Below are 23,492 nucleotides of genomic sequence, written 5' to 3'. Positions count from 1 at the left end.
TAAATCGTGTTTTTACCATGGGAACTCGATTTTTACCACGGGAACTCGGTTTATTCACAAATAAAGAGTTTCGGTCGCAGACTACATAGCCGCAAATTAAACGCACGGAAACGAAAATGCGCGTGGACTATTTGCTTTCGCCGATCGCTACGTATCAATCCCTCCGCCGATTGCAGAGGGGCAGCCCGCCACGCGGCTGGCTGAAAGGCACTCCACATGTCGGGAGATTCCAGGTTCTGGTCGTGACTAGAGTTCCCTTAAGAGAGACCTGGTCGTTAGCCGAATCACGTAACCTACCCTACCAGTGCTTCAACAAGAGCGACATACAAGCGGATGCCCCGCTGGGCAAAGCATATAAGACAGCACTCCGGCTAGCGCATGCACAACACGTCTACAGTAAAGTCATGGCCCCGGGAGTGCAAAACACCTTCGAGGAGCTACTGCAGGCGCAGCTTGAGTCGAAAAAACTCAGGCTGCTGCAGACAACGACTGGAAGAGCGCGCTTACAGAGACTCGGAAACCGCGAGCAGACGCGAGAAATCACGAGGACGGAAATGATCCCCGACAAGCTTTACAAGTGCCTCAAGGTAGCTTCAATATCAAGGAGCACGGACCCCAACCTCCACCGAGGCAGAAGAGAAGCGAGGGCCGAATGTATCGACAAAACGTACGCTCCTCACGACCCGGCCGTGTATGCAGACGCGTCCTCGAGAGGGGAAGACACCAAAATTGCAGTGGCCATAGTGGTCGATTCGTCTCTACGCGAAGAGACTAGCGCGTCTATGCGAGACTGCACGGTAGCAGATACCGAGGTAGTAGCCGTTGCTCTAGCGGTGGCGGAGGGCCATAGAACCGGGTGGTCACTAACAATACTCACGGACTCTCATACAGCCTGCCGAAATTACATGAATGACACGACAGGTCGTCACGCATTCCGTACACTCCTCGCAGCGAGGGACACAAAAGGCATGAAGAAGAAAACGACAAGACCACACACAAAATTGTGTGGGTACCAGGACACACGGGGGTAGCAGGGAACCAAGAGGCCGACAGGATAGTTCGAGGATACACTACTTTCCGAGCATCCAACGAGACCGCAGAACTCGTGCCAGCACCCAAGTAATACTCGGCCGTACTGAAAAACTGCAGAGGCAGAAGGATCCGATATCCTCCCGCCGCACAAATCTCTCAGCAGAGAGGAAGCTGCCACTTGGAGACAATTACAGACAGGTTCTTACCCAAACCAACACATACTAAACAAAATACACCCTACGATATACGCGGACAAATTTCCCTGGTGCGACGAAAAACCCACGCTATATACCACATCACATGGGCCTGTCAAAACATAGGCGTGGTCCCCAAAATACAAAACCCGAGTGCGGAGCAGTGGGAGACTCTGCTGTCCAGCGACCGCAGTGAAGACCAACAAGGTCTGGTGCAGCGAGCTCAACGGGCGGCAGTGGCCAGCGGGGCTCTGGATTGAGGGCAACCGACCATTGATTAAAAGTGGACGAGCTCGACATGCGGAGAACACTCCTGGGGATACAACCAAGGAGAGAACATCTCTGAAGATGCCCCAAAACCACAGAGTACAATAAAGTTTTCTCCTCCTCCTCCACACATTGGCTGACTCCTCTTTTATAAGGTGAGTTCAAAAAAAAAAGGAAAGGCGGGAGCCAGGACGTTTAATTCGAATTAATAGGGAAATCGGACGCAGACGACAACAATTCGAAGTTTCTACGAATGCTCGGAGCATGCAGATCAAGTTTCCGCGGTAAAAAGACGAGCTCAGAACCCTCTTTAGTGCACCTTTAAATTTGCTCCAACAGCCCATAGCAAGTTTCACGGACACGTCAGCATATCCGCGAGGCTTAGCCTCGCACTCACCTTCGATGCCGACGGCCTGGCTCGGAGGTGTATTCCTTGACAGTCGTTGGTCGGTCGTGAGTGTAACGGCTTCTACCAGTCTCCGCTGAAAGGAGAAGACGACAGCAACCCAACGGCAACGGGCACAAAGTCATGTCAAGGACCACTGCGGCTTGTACCACGGCGAAAATTAGTTTCGTGGCTAGCGTCAACGAAGAAAGAATGGCGGTCTGACGGTCGCATTTTTCACCCTCGAGTCAGCTGCTTGCGCATGCTCCTTACTGTCGGCTGCAGGGCCTTTTAAAGGCGATTGGACGATCTACGTTGTCGCGCTTATCAGCTATAGAAAATTTCCCCTGGGTGCAGAGGCCGGGAACAGTGACGTGTGCACTTCGCCGCGCCGTTGCTTCCATGGGCAGACGGCGCGTCGTCCCGTTTCCTGCGGCCGTATTTTTTTCTTTTCCTTTTCGTTGTCTGCCTCTGGCATTTCTAGATGAAGAAATATCAAGAATGCCTTAGTCTCGCCATGCATGCGCATGCTAGGCTTCTTGGGCGACGTTTCCAGTGTTCCTCATCACCTGCACTTAAAAAATTCAGACTGAAAGAAAAGGAATTATTTTCGCATTCGTTAGTGTTAATTCAAAAACCTAATGGCTTATGCATTATATACACCAGGTGTTTCAGAGAAGACTTTGAAACATTTTTCAAAAATAGCCTTTTTTGGGGAGAAATATTGCTTTTTCAGCATAGTATTATGTTCGCGGACATCAGAAAACCGGTGGATCGTCTTAAGTCTATATAAGCTGGTTAAGTAATTTTCAATAATGAACTTTTTAGCTAGTAGAGATAGGTGCCTAGTTGCAATTAGATTTGTAGCCGCGGTCGTTATTAATAGCCGTATCAAATTTAGAATTGCGAAAATGCGATAATCTTCGGCGCTGTGCCCCGACAAAATTTGGCTTTTTTGAATATAGTTATACATGCACTTGAAGGTTGCTTTGCCTGCATGCTTTTCGAAAGCGCATGTATTTTGGCACGATGTAGCCAAATGGCGCTGTGGCTCAACAAAATTTGGCAACATCGTGCCAAAATACATGTGCTTTAGAAAAGCATGAAGGCAAAGCAACCTTTCCAGTGCATGTATAACTAGTCAAAAAAGCCATATTTTGTCGATCCACAGCGTCAAAGGTAATCGCGTTTTCGAAATTCTAAAAACTGATGTGCCTATTATTATCGACCGGCTACAAATGTGTAATTCCAACTACGCTCCTAATTGTACTAGTTAAAAAGTTTATTTTTAAAAATTAGTTAACCCGCTTACTAATTAAGAGAAGGAGGCGACGTAGTAAAGGTCTCCGATATAATTTCGACCACCTGGGAATCTTTCCCTAGGTGGTCGAAATTATTTCAGAGACCTCCCCTGCAACCCGCCGCGGTGGCTCAGAGGTTACGGCGCTTGGCTAATGATCCGGAGCACTCGGGTTTGAGCCCGACCGCTGCGGCTGCAGTTCGATGGACGCAAAGGCGCCTGTGTGCTGTGCGATGCCAGCGCACGTTAAATATCCCCAGGTGGTCGAAATTATTCCACTACGACATCTCCTTCTTCCTTTCTTCTCTCAGTTCGTCCTTATCCCTTCCCTTACGGCGCAGTTCAGGTGTCCAACGATATATGAGACAGATACTGTGCCATTTCCTTTCCTCAAAAACCAATAGCAACGTCATCATCAACAACAACTGAAAAGGAGGATGTAAAGGCTCGTCGTATAACCGACCACGCGATTAGCTCGACTACTGATCCGGAGTTCCCGGGTTCGAGCCCGACTGCGGCGGCCGCGTTTTTATGGAGGAAAAACGCTAAGACGCCCGTGTGCTGTGCGATGTCAATGCACGTTAAAAGATCTCCAGTTGGTCCAAATTATTCCGGAGCCCTCCACTACGGCACCTCGTTCTTCCTTTTTTCTTTCACTGCCTCCTTTATTCCTACCCTTACGGCGCTGTTCAGGTGTCCAACGATATATGAGACAGATACTGCACCATTTCCTTTCCCCCAAAGACCAATTATTATTATTATTATTAGACCAGAGGGGAACTGCCGCTCTCGCTACGTATATCCTGGCATAGCTGAGCTCAGCCACTACCAGTTTTAACGCGATAGCGCTAAGGGCCCCGTGTCGCAGAAAAGACGGTGTCGTCGGCGTCGGCGGCGTCGGCCGTGAGCGAAAAATCGCAGAAACATTAATAAATAAAACCGAGTAGGAAATTAGTCGAGGTGGGGAATCGAGCCATGGCCTCCGGAATGTGAGACGAGCACGCTAACCACTCCGCTACGCCAGCTCGATGGTTTGGAGTGAACAAAGGCGCGTCTAGTGAATACGGTTTGTTTTTAACGCGATAACGTTAAGGACCTCGTGTCGCAGAAAAGCTGGTGTCGTCAGCGTCGGCCATGAGTGAAAAATCCCCCCTCCTCCTCCTTGCATTGTACGCCACTGCCCCAACAAAAGTGATAAAGGAAATGGAGCAGTAACTGTCTCACTCGTGAGACACTGAGGATTCTGATCTTTTTAAAACATACAAATGCCTTCGTAACAAACTAACGAAAGATATAAGAACTGCAAGAGATGAGTATTATTGCAATTTCTTTTTTAAGTCGACCTCTAGGAAAGACGTGACGTGGAAAAAGTTAAAAAGTGTGATTAATCTCCCTTCCTGTCAAACCAAGTTACAAAAATTATTCTGAACAAAGAATTGTCGGACAGCAAGTTGGCTGATGCGTTTAATGATTTTTTTATTGACCTCCAGAGAAATCATTATGATGGGATGGTTCTGGACTACATAAACTGTACCGTAGATCAGTCATGTTTCCTAAGTCCTGTAACTGAGTCTGAAGTAGAGACCATATTTCTTGCATTAAATAATTCTGGGAGCTGTGATAAAACGGCATTAAGATAAAACCTGTGAAATATGTCATTGATGTAATAGCACCATGCCTCACCCATATATTCAACCTTTGTCTGGAAAATGGTGTCTTTCCACAGCAAATGCAGATTGCAAGGGTAACAGTTGTTTATAAAAAAGGCGACAAGAATGACCTTGCAAACTATAGGCCTTTGTCAATACTGCCTGTTTTCTCGAAAGGGCTCGAGAAAGTAATTTTGACCCGGATGAATAATTTCTGTAATAAACATGATATACTGACACTTTCACAATTCGGATTTCGGAAACACCGGTCGACCGAACTAGCTCTATTAGAACAAGAAGAATACATTGTAAAATCTCTTGATGGCAGGAATTTAGCTTTAGGAATTTAGGAATATACGTAGTTCCCCGCCGCGGTGGCTCAGTGGTTAGGGCGCTCGACTACTGATCCGGATTTCCCGGGTTCGAACCCGACCGCGGCGGCTGCGTTTTTATGGAGGAAAAACGCTAAGGCGCCCGTGTGCTGTGCGATGTCAGTGCACGTTAAAGATCCCCAGGTGGTCGAAATTATTCCGGAGCCCTCCACTACGGCATCTATTCTTCCTTTCTTCTTTCACTCCCTCCTTTATCCCTTCCCTTACGGCGCGGTTCAGGTGTCCAACGATATATGAGACAGATACTGCGCCATTTCCTTTCCCCAAAAAACCAATTATTATTATTAATATACGTAGATTTTTCCAAGGCTTTTGATCATTTGAACCACACGTTACTTTTAAAAAAGCTTCAAGTATATGGCTTTCGAGGAACGTCATTGATGCTTTTGGGCAGCTACCTCGGGAGTCGGCAACAGTATGTTGAAATAAACGGTCACCAATCTAATGCTAAACTTCTCTTTTCCAGTGTGCCGCAAGGCAGCATTTTGGGCCCGTTCCTTTATAATATATCCGTCAACGACATTACACAGATAGACAGAGAAACAAAAATGGTCAGTTATGCTGACGATACCAGCTTATTCTTTTAAGCCGCATCCGCCTCGAACATGGTCTTGAATGCAAATACAGCACTTAGGCAGCTTGAAAAGTGGGCAAAATATAACGCTCTAAAAATTAACACTTCCAAAACAAAAGCCATTATTTACCGTTCAAAAAACAAGGATGGTGGTATTAACGATGGTATCACTCAATGATTTTAAATTAGAGATAGTGAATTACTTTAAAGAACTAGGCGTACTTTTCAACGAGAAAATGACATGGGATGATCATACGAATTACGTAGCATCAAAATTGTCGCGAGTCATTGGATTGATTTACACTCATAAGCACGTCCTCCTCAAAAAAGTGAAAATGCTACTTCATAATTGTTCTGTTCCCATCTAAATTACTGTCATTTGGTATGGGGGCAAACATCCCGCACGAACCTACGAAAATTATACGTTCAGCAGAAAAGAATGCTCAGAATCATATACAATGTAGCATATGATCATCCATCTACACCGCTCTTTGTTAAAGACATAATAATTGGTTTTTAATAATAATAATAATTGGTATTGGGGGGAAAGGAAATGGCGCAGTATCTGTCTCATATATCGTTGGACACCTGAACCGCGCCGTAAGGGAAGGGATAAGGAAGGGAGTGAAAGAAGAAAGGAAGAAGGAGGGGCCGTAGTGGAGGGCTCCGGAATAATTTCGACCACCTGGGGATCTTTAAAGTGCACTGACATAGCACAGCACACGGACGCCTTAGCGTTTTTCCTCCATAAAAACGCACCCGCCGCGGTGGCTCAGTGGTTAGGGCGCTCGACTACTGATCCGGAGTTCCCGCTTTCGAGCACGACCGCGGCGGCTGCGTTTTTATGGAGGAAAAACGCTAAGGCGCCCGTGTGCTATGCTATGTCAGTGCACGTTAAAGATCCCCAGGTGGTCGAAATTATTCCGGAGCCCTGCACTACGGCACCTCTCTCTTCCTTTCGTCTTTCACTCCCTCCTTTATTCCTTCCCTTACGGCGCGGTTCAGGTGTCCAACAATATGTGAGACAGATACTGCGCCATTTCCTTTCCCCAAAAAACCAATTATTTCATAAAAACGCAGCCGCCGCGGAGGAAAAATGACAACATAATGCGAATTCAGGATCTGTACTCATACCGCTTAATTTCTAAATACATTACTGAGCTCAAAAACAATATCTCGTTCATGGCACAACTGGCTTCACTGCACAAAAGAAATATCACGTATGCAACCAGAAACACCGATATTTGGCACGTACACTCATTTAGAACTGGTTACGGACAACATATGCTTAGAAACACCCTTCCGTATTTCTTTAACTTGTGCCAGAACTACAACTTTAATATTCAACGTATTCGGCCAAAAGATTTGCTTCATTTTGTTTCATCTATACGCGAGCGGGTACCATCTTTTTTTGATGTGCGACATGATAATATGCACATCATTTTGTTTGTTATGGTTTGTGCAATTGTGTAAAAATTGTCCTTTTTATGCATTATATTTATTTTGTCTGCGTTGAAACGCTTGTCCTGTATGCCTTTTTTTTCGAAAAGCTATGTATTTGTAACGGGGAGGCGAGAGCCCGTCAAGCTGGAAATCTAGCTTTTCTCTCTGCCTCTCGCATCCTTGGGATGGAAAATAAAGGCATTATTATTATTATGATTATTATTATTATTATTATTATTATTATTATTATTATTATTATTATTATTACATATATATAGGAGGACACCCGAACCGGTTTTGAGGAAAAGAAATGGCGTAGTAACTGTCTCGCATATATCGGTGGACACCTGAACCGCGCCGCAAGAAGTTTGACCGCTGGCTCATTTGAAGACCAAAATCAGTGCCTCCCGCGCAGTGGGGTCGTGCGGGCACGCAGGAATCACGCGGTGAGCGGCGAACAACGCAGCGCACATCCAAAGCGCGTTCACCACGAAGCTTGCGGCTTGCTGCCCGTTCGTTCGGCGCGGAAGCTGGGCTGGCGTTCGTGGCATCGGGTTTGTCGAGTACGATGTGCCGACGAACTACGACTGTAACTTGAGTCCCGCGCGTTTCGGCAAGGCGCCTGGCAGCGCTTCTACGTGGTTTTCCGCTCCGCGCGTCCGTTTCACCGTAGGTATAGCAGAGCGATTTGTCTAACGGGCAAGGCGTCCACTCTTAAAGGCGAAGCTTAAGCGTCCTCCAGTTTTTTCCTTCCCTTACGGTGTGGTCCGGGTGTCCAGCGAGAAATGTGAGACCGGAGTAATTTCCTTTCCTTGAAGCCAATTTTCATTTCATTTTCCTTCCCTTACGGCCCGGTTCGGGTGTCCACCGAGATATGTGAGACAGGCGTCCTTTCCTTAAATTGTCCAACAGGCCACGCGTCGCGCTGAACGGGCGATGGCGTTCCGTGGAACCCTCGGCAACGCTGCAAAGCGCTGCCACGTCTCACTCTAAGCATCCTCCAATTTTTTTTTCGCTTCACCTGCATCGAAACGTGGCCGCCGCGGTTGGGTTCAAACCCGGGCACTCCGGCTCAGTAGCCGAGCGCTAGCTACTGAACATAGAGCTATTCTATCAACTGAGCCACCACGGCGGTAGGCAAAGCAGGAAGGTGTGATTGGCGCGTCTCACACGTGAGGATGCATCGCCTTTAATAATAATAATAATTGGTTTTTGGGGAAAGGAAATGGCGCAGTATCAGTCTCGTATATCGTTGGACACCTGAACCGCGCCGTAAGGGAAGGGATATAGGAGGGAGTGAAAGAAGAAAGGAATAGGTGCCGTAGTGGAGGGCTCCGGAATTACTTTCGACCACCTGGGGATCTTTAACGTGCACTGACATCGCACAGCACACGGGCGCCTTAGCGTTTTTCCTCCATAAAAACGCAGCCGCCGCGGTCGGATTCGAACCCGGGAACTCCGGATCAGTAGCCGAGCGCCCTAACCACTCAGCCACCGCCGCGGGGCATGCATCGCCTTTGAAAACCGTAAAAAAGCCGCAAACCGCATTGGCGCAGATGCACTATACGTAGCTAGTTTCGCCAAAATCATGCCATATTTAAATTTTGTTTTTTCTTCAGCTGCACTTCCTAACAATTTAAGTTTAACAGACCAACGTGGCTGCTGCAGTGCACTTGGATTACATCCGTAGGTTAGGATGATTACTTAAGAAATATATCTAGATTAACTTAATTCGTACTCAATGTGGCATACTTTTGCGCGTTCAATATCCCGGCCACGCGGTGAGAGCATAGGCATCGAGTGGTATCGATATGACATTTGAGTAGGATTTCCTTTCGGGTTGTTAGCTTTTAAGAAATAAGGCTCATCGCTAACGCCGAGTGCATACTGCGGGCGTCAATATTACAAAAAAAAAATGCCGCCACCGTCTGGAAGAATACAAAAAAAAGAAATGCCGCCACCGTCTAGAAGACATCTGTGAAGGGATCGAATGGGCAGCTGCGTTGAATCACTGTGAGGTCGATCACGCGCCCAGTCCGTGGGCTGCCAGGACGCGTCCCCAACACACTCTCGCCACTTCCGGCACATTATGGTTCCTGCTGTCTCTGCGGCAGTGATGAACAGCCCTAATGGGGGCCCACTCGGCTTCGAAGGTCCGGCACCTGCGCTGCACAACGCTGCGCGGGGACCGAAAGGCCGACGCTGCCCTCGCGCAGAAGGTTTCATTACGGGAAAACGGGGTCTCTTTCCGAGGCGGGAGCATTTAGCTACTCGCCTTAAACAAACACAGCCGCGTCCACCGCCGATGGCTCGCGGCGCCGCGGCCCGCCGCCCTTGCCGACACCCGACACACTGTCGTTGCGTCTCGCGGGGGGGTCCCGTGCCGTGAGCTAATGGGGACGTCGGTTTCGGGGAATTGTCCCGGGCGGCGGACGTCCATTTTAACCCCCGTAAACAACAGATGCGGATCCCTCGTTGACGCCGCCGCGTGCATTAGTGGCACCGCGGACACGCCGGCGCCTCCTTGAAGCATCTGTCGAGAGACGACTCCCAGTCGCTTGAACCCGCCCGGAATGTTGTCGCGCCTCGTCCGTAACAGCGGCAAGCTAAGCCGCGTATGCGCACGAGAGGCGCCCCGCTGTGGCCCGATGACAGGACTAAGTGCGGAACAGCTGCGGGCCGGACGAGAGTCAAAGGAAAACGATTGCACCTGCGGGCACAATGGGAGGTTGTTTTTGCTTTTTCTTCTGGGGGCGAGAGTGTGAGCAATACTGTGAAGGCATGGGGCGTGCCACCTAAACCTGGTGGGCCAATCATTTCGAGTGTCTATTCCCGGAATGCCATGTTCGTATAGCTATTTTGATGTTCTTTTCGTGTTGGGCATTTTAGGGAAAGGGTTTTGAACCTTGCCGAAGCGGGAAGGCGTGCCATACAGTTTTTGAACCAATCAGGTGTTAGTTGTTTGTGATTGGGTGATGCAAGGGGTGGGCCAGTCTCCTAGGTCTTTAAAACCAGGTCCGGAGCCGGGAAAAGGCGTTCTGAGCTAGATTTAGATCCCTTGCATCTTTGGCGATGCCAAGGAGGGGAGATTTTCCCTTAGCCAGTTCCATGTAATCATGCTTGCCGTTTATTCTGTTGTAAATATGTGAATTCCTGTATAAAGTTTCAGTTTTCCTTCCTTCAGTCAAGTTTTGCCGGATCTCGTCTGTTATACCGTCTCGTCTCGGGCGGTGGGGCACCCGGTGGTGGAGCCCGGTATACGAGTTATACGAAATCTCACCACGACTAAGAAGAACGAACCTATCTTTACTACATCGAAGTAACAAGCGCTAGCTGTTTTGCAGCGCAATCTATTGCCCATGCGATGTAATACCACAGGATTCGGCTACCTTCCCCATACCTCACGGCGAGCGGGCGCCTACCGCCTTGTGAGCTGCCGAGTGCTGATGTCACGGCCGCTATGTTTAAGCCTAACCATAACTAAATAATTAACCTAATTAGGTAATATTGGTGTCTAACAAGTTCTACTCATCGAGCCCGTCACGAATATGCCATTAGTTAGATAATGACGCCGTTAATTAATTCTAAGGAATTAAATGTAAGTCTGAGCATAACTAAATATTAACTTCATTAGTTATTATTGGTGTCTAACGTGTACTACTCATCTGGGAGATTCCAAATATTTAATTCGTTTTACGATGAACACATTAATTACAGAGTTATAAGTTTGTTTGTTTGTTTTTTGTTTCCTTTCTGATACAGAAAGATCAGCAAGAGCAAAAGGCGAAACGCCTGATCGTGGCTCTTGCCCAGCATACAGTTTGGCACAAACAGTGATTCAACATGGGTTTAAGGGAAAAGTTTCACACCAAATTATCCAGGGGGAAATAAAATTTCACAGAGCACTGAAGGAAAAAAAGGCAAATAAATCATGTGAGGAAAAAAAATGAGCGTATGCAGCAAACAATATACCGTTCATGCCAACACAAAATACTTAGTAGAAAGATGTAAATGTAACACAATTCTGAACATGGTTGTTACAAATTTAGCAACAAACAGCAAGATTCAAAGTGATTAAACAGTCACGTGGCTAGTCAATTATGACGTCACAAAATCAGTGACCTCACCCATCAATCAACAATCCCATATACTAATGACGTCACCAATCAATCGCCACTTGGGCGAAGCCTCTTTTCTTGACGTATTCTTCTATGCCAGCCACCACATCAACGGAGAAGCTGCTGGCCCTCGGACTTCACAACTCGTTCGAGGAACTCTAAGAAGCGCAACTAGAGTCACAACGAGACAGGCTCCAGCAGACGACCACTGGCAGAGCGCTCCTCGTAAGACTGGGGCATCAAGCAACGCTAAGAGCAAAGCAGAGAACAGCGAGCCTGCCCGATAATTTCCGCAGCGCCATCAAAAAATGGGGCAGCCACCTTGAATTCCTCGGACTGACAATTTTACACCGAAGGGAGGTAGTAGCAGACCCCAAGAAATCGAGAAACGTGATGAATAAGAGCTAGCGCTCTTAAAAATTCTCCATCCAATCCACGCTGTGAAGGTGGTTGGACAGCGAAGCTGCGAAACGAGACCCAGTTACCTATTGCGACGCCACTTGAAAATGCACACACGTGGCTGTACAGAGAGTGAAACCAGACACAAGTGAAATGTACTTGAGCTGTATGCTACGACGGGCGTTCAATAAAGATTTCCCCTGACCCACTTCCTGTGGGCGCAGAGCAACGAAACCTTTTGCAGATTTATTAGTCCTTCTCTACATAGGTTCCACCCAGGGACACACACTTCTTCCATTTTTTTTATGCAACTGTCAACACCTCGCTTGTAGAAATCGACAGGTTGCTCCAAAAGCCATGTTGTGACTTCAGAAATCAGTCTCATCATCTGGAAAATGCTTCCCCTTCAAATATATGACTTCATTGTTGGAAAGAGGTGGAAGTCCGATGGTGCGAGGACGGGTGAATAGGGGCGATGCGGTAGAATTTCAAAGCCGTAGCAGCGTGCTTCCATCTGGGCAACATGTGAGTAACGAACTGGGGCACTGTCTTGCAGAAGGCGAACACCTTTGGTGAGCATGCCACGTCTCTTGCTTTTGATGGCCTCCCGCAATTTCCGCAGCAGTGAAGCATAATAGTATGCCCCGTAATCGCGGCACCATTTGCTAGGAAATCCATCAAGATTACCCCGTGCTGGTCCCAAAAGACTGTGAGCATGACCTTGCCCACCGAAGGCTGGGCGCGTGCCTTCTTTGGAGGCGGCGAGTCCAAGTGCTTCCGCTGCATCGACTGGACTCCGGATCATAGTGATGGACCCAGCTTTCATCCTGTGTAATCAGTATGTTGAAAAAGTCCTCCTAGTTTCCGTGTCACATGGTCAAAAGAGCCTGCGAGCATTCGACCCGTTCCTGCTTTTGGAAAGGTTTGAGCAGCCGGGGAGCCCAACGAGCGGATACCTTATTACGTATATGAAGATGGTTCTGAATGATTTTTTCCACGAGCCCCACACTAATCTTGACATTTTGGGCTAGGTATCGAGCGCGGCGATTTTCCAAAATGGCGGCCTCCATTTGCTCGATGGTGTGTTCATCGATAGCGGACTGGGGTCGCCCTGCAATTGGAGCCGTTTCCACCGAAGTCCGACCGCATTTGAACTGACAATGCCAGTTCTTCACTACGTCATATGATGGGGAACCCTCCCCATAAACCTCTTTTATCTCATCGAACGTCTTCCTTGGAGTGCGGCCTTTCAAGTACAGGAATTTTATGACTGCTCTGTATTCCACTGCATCCATTATACGACCTCACACCACTTCAGCGCCTGTAAAAAAAATACCGTTATTAGTTGAGAGTTGCACATTGACACGTGACCTGTAGCGACTTAATTCATTACATATGCGCAGTTTCAGCATCCTGCAATAAATTGGAGTCAGGGGAAATCTTTATTGAACCCGCCGTGGTGGCTCCGTGGTTAGGGCGCTCGGCTACTGATCCGGAGTTCCCGGCTTCGAACCCGACCGCGGCGGCTGCGTTTTTATGGAGGAAAAACGCTAAGGCGCCCGTGTGCTGTGCGATGTCAGTGCACGTTAAAGATCCCCAGGTGGTCGAAATTATTCCGGAGCCCTCCACTACGGCCCCTCCTTCTTCCTTTCTTTTTTCACTCCCTTCCTTTTCACTCCCTTCCTTTCACTCCCTTCCTTATTTTTCACTCCCTTCCCTTACGGCGCGGTTCAGGTGTCCAACGATATATGAGACAGATACTGCGCCATTTCCTTTCCCCAAAAACCAATTATTATTATTATTATTATTAATCTTTATTGAACGCCCCTCGTCTATGCCTAATTTAAAAGGATATGTCCTGTTTGCATTCAATTTGCTTATGACAACGACACGAAAACGCAACCGTAATTTTTGCCGGGAAACACACGCGGGGAGAAGGAACGTGCTTCGCATTGTTTGCAGGCGCCGTTATCAAACATTATGCGGTTTGCACTTCGCTGTAAAAATTAGTTGCGGTTTAAATACTGCTAAACCTGCTTTGAGAACGAAAGCTGGGGTGTATCGTTCAAGAACGCGGCTTGGTGTCTGTAATGTTGAGTGCGTTCTGCACACTGGATAGGCAATGCGCCCACCCTGCCACCCTGGCAGGTGACAGTTAATGGTTGATGGGGAAGGGTTGCTCACCCAATGAACGATGCGGCTTATTGCTGCAGTGCCGCGTGTCTGCCACAACGTTGTCCGCGCTAATGGAGAGAGAGAGAGAGAGAGAGACAACTTTATTGCCACAGGTGTCGGGAATTAGGACAGGTTGGTCCTGTGTGGGTCCCAGGTGGGGGCGGCGTCCTGGGCCCACGAACTCAGTGCAATATGAGTGGCCTTGTCTGGCTGGATTAGGAGCTGGTCACAGCTTTCCGCCGAGGGAGCTGGCAGGGGTCTTGTGGGGGTGGATTATTTTCGCATACCAATAGAGGATGTGCACCTTAGTGGCGAGTTCTCCGTTGTTGCAATTTGGGCATGTGGGGTCGCATTCCCTATTGGTGATTAGTGATAGCCTGGAGTGGCTGAGAATTGAGTCCGTCTGCAATCTGCGGAGCAGGGTGGCTTGCGTTCTGTTGAGATCTGGGTGGGGAGGTGGGAAACGACGCTTCGTCTCTCTATGAAAATTTTTGACGTCGGCGAAAGTCTGGGGCGCTTCAGCGAGCGCGTCTGGATCCGTTATTAATCCTCAGGCAAGCCGGTCGGCCACTTCGTTTCCAGAGTTGCCCGCATGGGTTGTTACCCGGATTAGGTTAATTTTGTGGTCGGTAGTGCAGCCGCGCAGGGTGCATGCGGCAGGATGAGAGATACAGCCTGCCGAGTAATTAAGGATTGCTCGTTTTGAGTCACTGTGGACTGTGCGCGTACTGCGGTGCAGCGGTGGCCAGCGCCATTGCTCTCGGCTTCCCTGCGGTGCGGGAGGGGGCACGCACCGTGGCGGCGGAGATAAGGGTAGATTGCGGCCTGGTTGCAAAGACCACGTAGGTTGTTGAATGTTGCCATGCCTGTACACGTATGCTGCGCGTTCGTCGGCCACGATAAAAATCATCGCTATGTATGCAGCTCAAATCTCTCGCATTGGCTGCGTGTGGCCCGGGGAACGACGGATGCGTCACGGAATCGCGACGAGTGATGTGTGTGACGGATGCGGTGCAGTGGAATCCGGGAAGCCCGCTTCGCGTAAACGTTTCAGCTGGGACTCTGTGCTACCTGGCTGACGGTGATGGCACGATCTTTTGACGGCATTCTTCAAGGCGCACAAGGCTATTGCTCGTTTGACGAGCTTCGTATGCGAGGAAGAGTATGGCAAAAGGCTTTTCTTTGACCTCGGAGCATAGCACCAGCACAGATGGTCCTCACTTGGAAACAACCGCAGGTCAAGGTACTGAAGTTGGCCTTCATCAGGCAATTCTTTTGTCAATTCAAATTCTCCTAGGTTTTCAGAAAATACCTTGAAAAGTGCCTCCACGTCCTTGCCTGGGTCCTGATCAGACGTTTTGTTGACGACGAGGAAGTCGTCAACAAAACGAAAAACCCTTACTACGTTGGTGTTGAGCAACGCTTCTTTTAGCCGACGATCCGCCTTTGCAAGCAGAAGATCGCTGAGCAAGCGCGCTGTTTTTCGGTGAGATCATGTACCAACTGGCCCGGCAACTGTCCTTAATGCACCTGGGGATCTTTAACGTGCACTGACATCGCACAGCACACGGGCGCCTTAGCGTTTTGCCTCCATAAAAACGCAACCGCCGCTGTCGGGTTCGAACACGGGAACTCCGGATCAGTAGCCGAGCGCCCTAAACACTGAGCCACAGCGGCGGGTGGCGTTTTATGAAAATTTGGTTTTGGGGGAAAGGAAATGGCGCAGTATCTGTCACTGTATCGGCGGACACCTGAACCGCGCCGTAAGGGAAGGGATAAAGGAGGGAGTGAAAGAAGAGAGGAAGAGTGAGGTGCCGTAGTGGAGCGCTCCGGAATAATTTAGACCACCTGGGGATCTTTAACGTGCACTGACATCGCACTGCGCACGGGTGCCTTAGCGTTTCGCCTCCATCGAAACTCAGCCGCTGCGGTCGGGTCGTACCTGGGTACTCTGGATCCTGGACTGGAAGGATTGACTTTGTGTATCTGAAAGCAACCAGTCTAAATACTGTGTAGGCAGCATTGAGACAACTTCGTGTTACTTTCCCGATCATCGGTTCAGTGTTTATGTCTGTCAAAACAATTGAATAAATAATGTGTCTCACTGAATACTTCTTCAATGCTTAACACTTCATTCACAATAACAAACTCGACAACATGCGTAACCAGCGGGGAACTACAGCTCTCACTACGTATATCATGGCATAGCTGAGCTAAGCCACTGCCAATTTTTTTTTCGGAAACATCCCTTCTAAGACACCAGCAGCGCAATCTACCTCATCGACTTTGCACTACTATTGCTATTTACAGCCACCTTCGCTATATCTGGTATATTTTCTTTAAATATGAGTTAGCATTATTATAAACATGCGCATCACAACACGACGAATCGTTTCACACCATCCGGAACACCATGCAACAAACGGTTCGGCCGTAATGGCCGTCTGAAGTTCCTAGTAATGCATGATTTGGGGGCAGAAATTAAGGTCGTTGGTGCGAGCCCCACACATATTTTGGGCTTCATCTCTAATCGTAATTTTATCCTCCGAACATGCCAAGTCATTTGACACCACTTCTAACATTCTGCGTGAAACAGGTGGCCCCAAATTTTATGCAAATGGTGGCCCCGGGGAAGAAGGGGGGGGGGGGGGGGGTGTTCCCACTTTGATGACCACTATACTGGCACATGTATAACGGATCGAAAAATTAGTTATCAACTGAGGCGCTACGCGCCCACTCTTGCTACATTATATGGTGTGGTCACGGGGTAACTGTTCTGGTCAATTTGACCTTCATTGCAAACAGACGCGTCCTTGACAAACGCAAGAGCTCGCGCTCCTAGAAGACCAGTGTGCTCTGTGCACCCTGTCCAGGATACCTTCAGCTCTGAATGTCGCCCTTTAATAAAGTGCAGTTCTCTTTCCCAGTCAACTGAGGACTGGCGTTGCACGGTGCACGGGCGTGTTGCCCTCCGCTTCCAATGCTTAATACAATTAGAGTTTCGCAATCAATGGATGGTCAACGAAAACGTAGAAGTGCATTTTACATTTAATGACACACACACACACACACACACACACACACACACACACACACACACACACACACACACACACACACACACACGCGCGCGCGCACGCACGCACGCACGCGCACACGCACACGCACACGCACACGCACACGCACACACACACACACACACACACACACACACACACACACACACACACACACACACACACACACACACACACACACACCTATATGCACCATCTGCGGTTCAGATGCCAGTGCTCCAGCCGCTCGCCACTTCTCAGGGGCAGACTCACACACACATGAGACGTGGGAGTCCATCGACGGCGGCGCCATCTGTTCGAGCGCGGCTGCGGTGTTGCTAGGCGATACCGCAGCCGACATACGGCATAGGACATACGACAACACTTACTACTACTACTTACTACTACTAAAAACCACTTACTACTACTACCTCCTCTCCTCCGTTCCTACTAACCTACTCCTCTCTTTCCCTCTCTCTCTCGAGCCGAAGAGCAGCGACAGGCAACGACGCCAGAGGCCACTGCGGACAGTGAGTATAAAAGCGAAGGCACGCCGCTAAGGACGGAGATTTCAACGAGAAGTTTCAATGATGGAGACTTCAAAACAGGTATTTATGGACTGTAATATGCGCGCATTACCTTTGTGGGACTGAGTGGCCATTTTTACGTTATGAGGCACGGTTACGAGCTTTGAATCGTGAAGAGCATTGGCAGTAGCTAGGCCTAATGCCGAAATGGCTGCGATGGCTCGCAGCGTTCGTTCGACCCAGAGTGTTGATAGTACGTTTTTATTGGGCTTAAAACGGTGTCGCCCAACAAATTGTTGGTGGCTGGTCGAACGGAACTTCTCGTAGTAACAAAAACATGCCTGTACCGGTCACATTTAGCGGCCCCGTCATAAACATGGAAACGCCGAACATGTAGATGTCAAACCAACGTCCAACGATATATGAGTCAGATACTGCGCCATTTCCTTTCCCCAAAAGCAATTATTACTATTATTATTATGAACATGTGCTGCAGACGCTTCGTAGGCCCAGATAGCGTTCTTTCGTCAGGCGCGCACGCTACCACAGCCCTTTGTTTATTTGAGCGATCATCATGCCGGCGCCACTGTGAAGCTGAATATATCTTCATGGTCGTCCTGTAAATCTACGACTGTTCATACTTCAGCTGCCGATATAGCAGTGGTTGCTTGTTCATCACTGAAGAATGCGTGGCCACAATCCAGCACAGGCTTCGAGTGTTAGCGAAGCTTCGAAAAACTATGTGGATAAAAAGTTTATTAAAGCTAGCTTGCTTGGGTTTCATGGAATCGGCTAGCGTCTCTCGTGACAACTTAAGCTTCGCCATGGAGTCCGTCACCTTGGCCAAGATAGTGTCCCGCCTTATGACTGATCGTCCCTGTGGCGCCGAGTACATGGTCTGTCTCGTTGCGACCCAAAGTCTCAGTGGGGAATCTGTAGGTACTCGATCGCAGCTCGAACTTTTCGGAATTAGAACTTGACTTCAAATCGAATTGAGCTGCTCCGTGTTCGCAACGCTTTCTTTTTTAAGAGCGTGAGCTCTTACTACTTTTGTCAAGGACGCGTCAGTCTGCAATGCAGGTCAAATTGACCAGAACAGTTACCACTACAGTGGGCGCGTAGCACATCGATTGATAACTATACTTTCTATCCGTTATACACGCATATGCCAGTGTAGCGGCCATCGAAGTGCGACCACCCGCCCCCGGGGCCACACCATTCGCGTAAAATTTGGGAGCTACCCGTTTGTCGCAGAATATTCGAAGTGGTGTCAAATGACTTGGTAGCTTCCCGAGGATAAAATTACTAATTGAGATGAAGCCCAAACAAATTATGTGTGGGATTCGCAATGACGACCTTTGTGCCCCCGAACCGTGCATTCCGAGGGCCTCCAGACGACCATTACGGCCAAACCGTTGGTCGCAGGGGGTTCCGGATGGTGTCAAACGTCGTCAGGAACCTGCCGATACCAACCTTTCCCGATTTGAGCCACCACATTAAGAGGCAAGTCCATATCTTTTCATCACCCCGCTGCGCTGAGGCTAAGCCTCGCGGCGCACTATAGCCGCCGATACCGAACGTCGCTAGAGACGCAGCTCGGACCACCGGCGCGTCGGCGCCTCGATGGCGGCAAGTGACCCATTGTAGTAGAGGGGGAAGACATATCACCCTCGGAACTTTACTAAGGGCTGGGAATCAGCGCAAAGACCTGGTAATTGGTTTTGTGGAAGGGAAAGAGCAGTAACTGTAACTTCTTGGTGGACACCTCAACTGCTTTGAGGGAAAGAAGGTGGGAATGAAAGAAGAACGAGAGAAAGATTGTGGTAGTGTAGGGCAGCTCCAAAATAATTTCAACAACCTGGGGATCTTTAACGTGCACTCTGCACAGCACAGGAATGCCTTTAATTGCATTTCGCTTCAGTTGAAACGCGGCAGCTGCGGAAGATCCGGAATGCTCGGCGGTGGCTTGCAGTTTCTGTAACCTGACAAGACGGTAACCGGGCCAGCGACACTTTCGTGGTCGACATGGTCTCAGATGCTTTAACAAGCGGCAGTCATTGCTGGCTGATGAAACGCTCCCGCCGCACTGAGTAGTTTAATTGACTACGAGTCGGCATAGTTGGCTCTGCAAGTTCTGGCTGTTGCCTTATGCTTCCTTTAAGTCGAAGGGGGGGGGGGGGGGGGGGGCGACGCTGCACGGTGGCTTTGCACTCGGCAGTGTGCAAGAGCACACCGTTGCGTGTCTCCAAGCATGGCGGCATCGCGACACAGTATAGTTGTATGGTGTGGTTGCGGACTGCAAGGAGCTCGTTGCTCCATTACCCTCGGGCCACTACTCTACAAGGCAAACATGTTCGGTTTTGTCTTACAATTAATTTTAAAAACTCCTCGGCCCTAATATTCTTCATGCTGGGCTGATTTGCATGAAGAATTAGGTCATGTTTTTGCAGTTTGGCTTCCGTTCTCAAATTCACTTTCACGTGTAACCCACTGTGATTTTTTTTATTTTACATATGGTCACGGCTTCCAGCTGCTGACCACAAGCGACATGCAATGTTGTTGCGAGTGAATTAGTGGTTTTTGAGGAATAGAAATGGCGAAGCAACTTTCTCACTTCTCAGACTAAACCGCATTATTCAGCTATGAAAACACTTTTGTTTGAAATGCACGCCGGCGGGGATGGAAAACGTGCCACTCTGCCAGCCTTGTCAGTGGTCACCAACCAGAAACATTCAAAGCTAAAGCGACAAATCTTGAAAATGCACTTCGGCGGCCATATTTCGATGGAGGCGAAACACAAAGGCACTCATGTGCTGTGCGATGCCAGTGCACATTAGGACCCCAGATAGTCGAAATTATTCTATAGAGCCCTCCACTATAGCACCTATTTCTTTCATTCTTCTTTCAATCCCACCTTCCCTTATGAGACGGGGCTCATGTCCAGGCGCTGTATGATACAACTACTGCACTATTTCCTTTCCTCCAAAACCGGTTTTCAGTGTCAATTTTCATTTACCCCGGCTGTGGCCTATAGCGATTTGATCATCCGCCTCGTATGTGCGAGGTGCGGGACACGATCGGCATTCGACGTGTATCCAGCATTTTCCAGTGTACAAACAGTTTTTTTAATCAGGTCGAAAACTGCATGGCAGTGAGATTCGAACCCCGGTCCTCTTGCACGTGAGGCGGATGCTTTATGTCTACGCCATCACTCTAGGTAGCCTTAACGCCCTAAGCGTAACGGACTGGATTGCAAGAGAATGCAAGCATAGCAGGCGTTGGCAGAAAGTTAGGTGGCGGATGAGATTTAAAAGTTTGCTGGGATATGGTGACCACATATATGGGAGTGGCCTTTCCCCTGCAGTGGGTGTAGTCAAGCTGGTGATGATCATAACAAACTTTTTTCCGGTGAAGCGCATAGAAAAATGGGTAGTTGGTCGCACTTAGCGCAGGCCGATAAGGTTATCTCTGTCTCCTTGGCCAAGCTGCCAAAGCATCGAAATCAGCGTCACCAGCTCTGCTACTCTTGATACAAAATAACCTGCAGTGGAAATTTTGTTATTCAATAAAACAAGTCGTGGGGCTAGTTAGTGATGCATCATTTCTAGAGAAGTAATTCAGCGCTATTTATTTGAGACGAGCACACACACAGGCATGACAGAAGAGGGCGCTGGTGGAAACTGCTCTCTACCTTGATCCTTGGTGCCATTACCTGCACTCATTGTGAGCCTATCCTCTTGCGTTTCCATGCGCAGATGTCCCCTCCTGGATCTCATGAGGCCGCCGCTGCGTCTGGGAATGGAGCATGTTCCGACGCAGACCACCTGGACGATAGAGGAAGTTACGAAATTTTGATCGAAGAGTTCGTCCGAGACATGCGGGACCAGTCCATGAGGCAGGAAGCTCTGCGGGACAGCTCTAAGAAGCAAGGTTAGCCGACCACAGCGCTGCACTAGCGTGGTTGCTGCGAGTAGTAGTGTAGCCTGCAACCTGCTTGAGGAAGGAGGCAGCCAGATTGTAATTGCGAGGGCATGATGGAAAGTTATCGACCATACCAAGACGGAAATTAATGAAAATTTTCTTTATTGAACGTATTTAGCCCGACTTTCCACACCCTTTGCACACCGCATCTGCAGTTTCGTTTAACCCTGCAACACACACTTTTCTTCAAATCGCCGAAAATTGCCGCCATGCCAGCCACCGCTTTGTTTTTAACCCTTCAAGGTCTTTTATGATGTTTGGAAACAGGAAGTAATCATAGCAGCATTTCGAGAGCAGCGTAAGCAGTGTAAGCGAGCATAGCTGCGAAACTGTGTCTTCCTGTTAGGAAAGAATGGCCGATTGAAGTCCTGTCAATTCAGTAGATGCAAAATTTGAGCCCCCGAGAAATGCTGTTAGAGAAAAAATGGTAGGATTTTAACCTCTTTAAACCGACTGGCAGGTGCGGAGGCACTTGAGGCAGCAACATCTCAAACCCAACCGCATGCAAGATCGGAGGGAATGCCAGTTCCGCGCCTTGACGGAGCAGCTGTGCGAGTCCTCCGCCGCTAGCGCTCCGCCAAAGGGCAAATGTTGAAGCTCCACACATACCTCTGGTTTTTCACTTTTGCTATTGAAGGAGTGCTTTCACACCAAAAGGCCAGCTGAAACTCGCCCGCAGTCGCACCTGATGAAGGAACCTAGTGGGTTCCGAAACGTCATGTTATTTCATCGTTTATTTGGCGTTCTTTTTTAACTTAAGTTCAAAAGCATTGAAGTTGTGTACGCATTCCAACCGTTATGCATGTCTGACAAAAATCGCAGGTGCAGAGAACAGAGTCGACGGTGAGAAGGAAGAAGAAGAAGAAGAAAGGCAGGAGGAGTTGCCGCACCGCCGCCGCCGCAAACGGCGCCGGAGATTCAAGCGGTTGGGAAGCGTAGGGAGGCCGTTTTACCGGGCCAAGGTGGTCGAAGAAAAGGACCCATTTTAATGTTACCGCTTCCATGCCACATTCACATTCAAGCGCGGGCTAGAGTACCACCTTCGAACGCACTCCAGAGCACCACTGCTGCCCTGCGACTTCTGCCCGCTAGAGTTCCCGACGGGCCACATGCTGTCCAACCACTGCTCCAGGAAGCACGGGCGCCCATCGCTGTCGGGTTTGACAGAAGGCCGCCATTAAAGCCCAAAACGGCTTGTACCTTGCCCGCTTCCACTGAACAGGTTTCGGAGTGCCCCCTGAGATTGACGCTGCGCTTTGTATTAGAGCACCTCAATGCCTGATGCTCTGGGCATTTGAGGCAATCTACTTTGAATAAATTCAAGCGCCTACGCACATTGAAGGAAGAGGGAACGCGAACGCCATAATCATTGCCGAGGGAAAGAAAAGTGAATAGTGCAGGAAAGGAAAGAGAATGGAAGAAGCTCAACATCAACCGCCGCAACGCCGTAAGACTTGGTTTCGGGCTCCCCAGAACGTCCCAAGTACAGGGCACGTACGCGAACGCGGGTGCGAGGCCTCTCGCAGTCATTGTGCGAAGCCAGCTCGACTCTCTCTCTCTGGCTGCCGAGAGAGGGCAACAGTCTCCCTCGCCACCTATGCCTTCGGAGCAAGCGAACTTGGCAGTTTGCCTCGATGCCTGGGCCTCCGCACGGAGATGGCTCATAGAGGTACCCTAGCTCTTGGGAGAAAGTGGACTGTGCATTTTTTACGAAGACTGCACGACAGCGCGCACTCTGCGGACGTTTATGTTGTCTGCGAAACGTGATTATAACGAAAAAGAAAGAGGTTTCACTTCACGCATACCATTGTTTTCGTCGTTCTTTTAGTATCGCCTCTGCGCTTAGCCCAAATGAAGCGCTATCTCTGCAGGGGCGTGTTTATTACACAGCCGCTGTATGAACCATATGCGATATGACTTTGCGTGCACCTGAATCGCATTTGGACGGCTCAGGGCTTTCGCTGGGGGACACATTCGACATTCCAACCTCATCTTTAGCT

The 23,492-nt window shown here is 49.0% G+C and overlaps 1 protein-coding gene across 1 annotated transcript; it reads left to right on the top strand.

The window, feature by feature from the left end:
- The first annotated feature begins 17,508 nt into the window (after positions 1 to 17,508).
- On the top strand, positions 17,509 to 22,609 carry LOC144106571 (uncharacterized). Its single transcript, XM_077639418.1, has 3 exons — positions 17,509 to 17,592; positions 21,267 to 21,441; positions 22,315 to 22,609. The coding sequence occupies exons 1-3, from the start codon at positions 17,572 to 17,574 to the stop codon at positions 22,479 to 22,481; spliced, it is 363 nt and encodes a 120-aa protein (XP_077495544.1). The 5' UTR covers positions 17,509 to 17,571; the 3' UTR covers positions 22,482 to 22,609.
- The last annotated feature ends 883 nt before the right edge of the window (positions 22,610 to 23,492 follow it).

This window comes from Amblyomma americanum, chromosome 10 (genome assembly GCF_052857255.1).
Source record: "Amblyomma americanum isolate KBUSLIRL-KWMA chromosome 10, ASM5285725v1, whole genome shotgun sequence".
NCBI classification, from domain to species: domain Eukaryota; kingdom Metazoa; phylum Arthropoda; class Arachnida; order Ixodida; family Ixodidae; genus Amblyomma; species Amblyomma americanum.
Note: the sequence above shows the minus strand (reverse complement) of the source record. Positions and strands in the feature narration are given on the sequence as shown.

What these genes read in the sequence shown, in the direction of transcription:
- LOC144106571 (XM_077639418.1), top strand. Translation starts at nt 17,572, where the DNA reads ATGATGGAGACTTCAAAACAG. An exon ending in TGATGGAGACTTCAAAACAG is followed by an intron (nt 17,593 to 21,266) that starts GTATTTATGGAC and finishes TTCCATGCGCAG; the next exon opens with ATGTCCCCTCCTGGATCTCA. An exon ending in GGACAGCTCTAAGAAGCAAG is followed by an intron (nt 21,442 to 22,314) that starts GTTAGCCGACCA and finishes CAAAAATCGCAG; the next exon opens with GTGCAGAGAACAGAGTCGAC.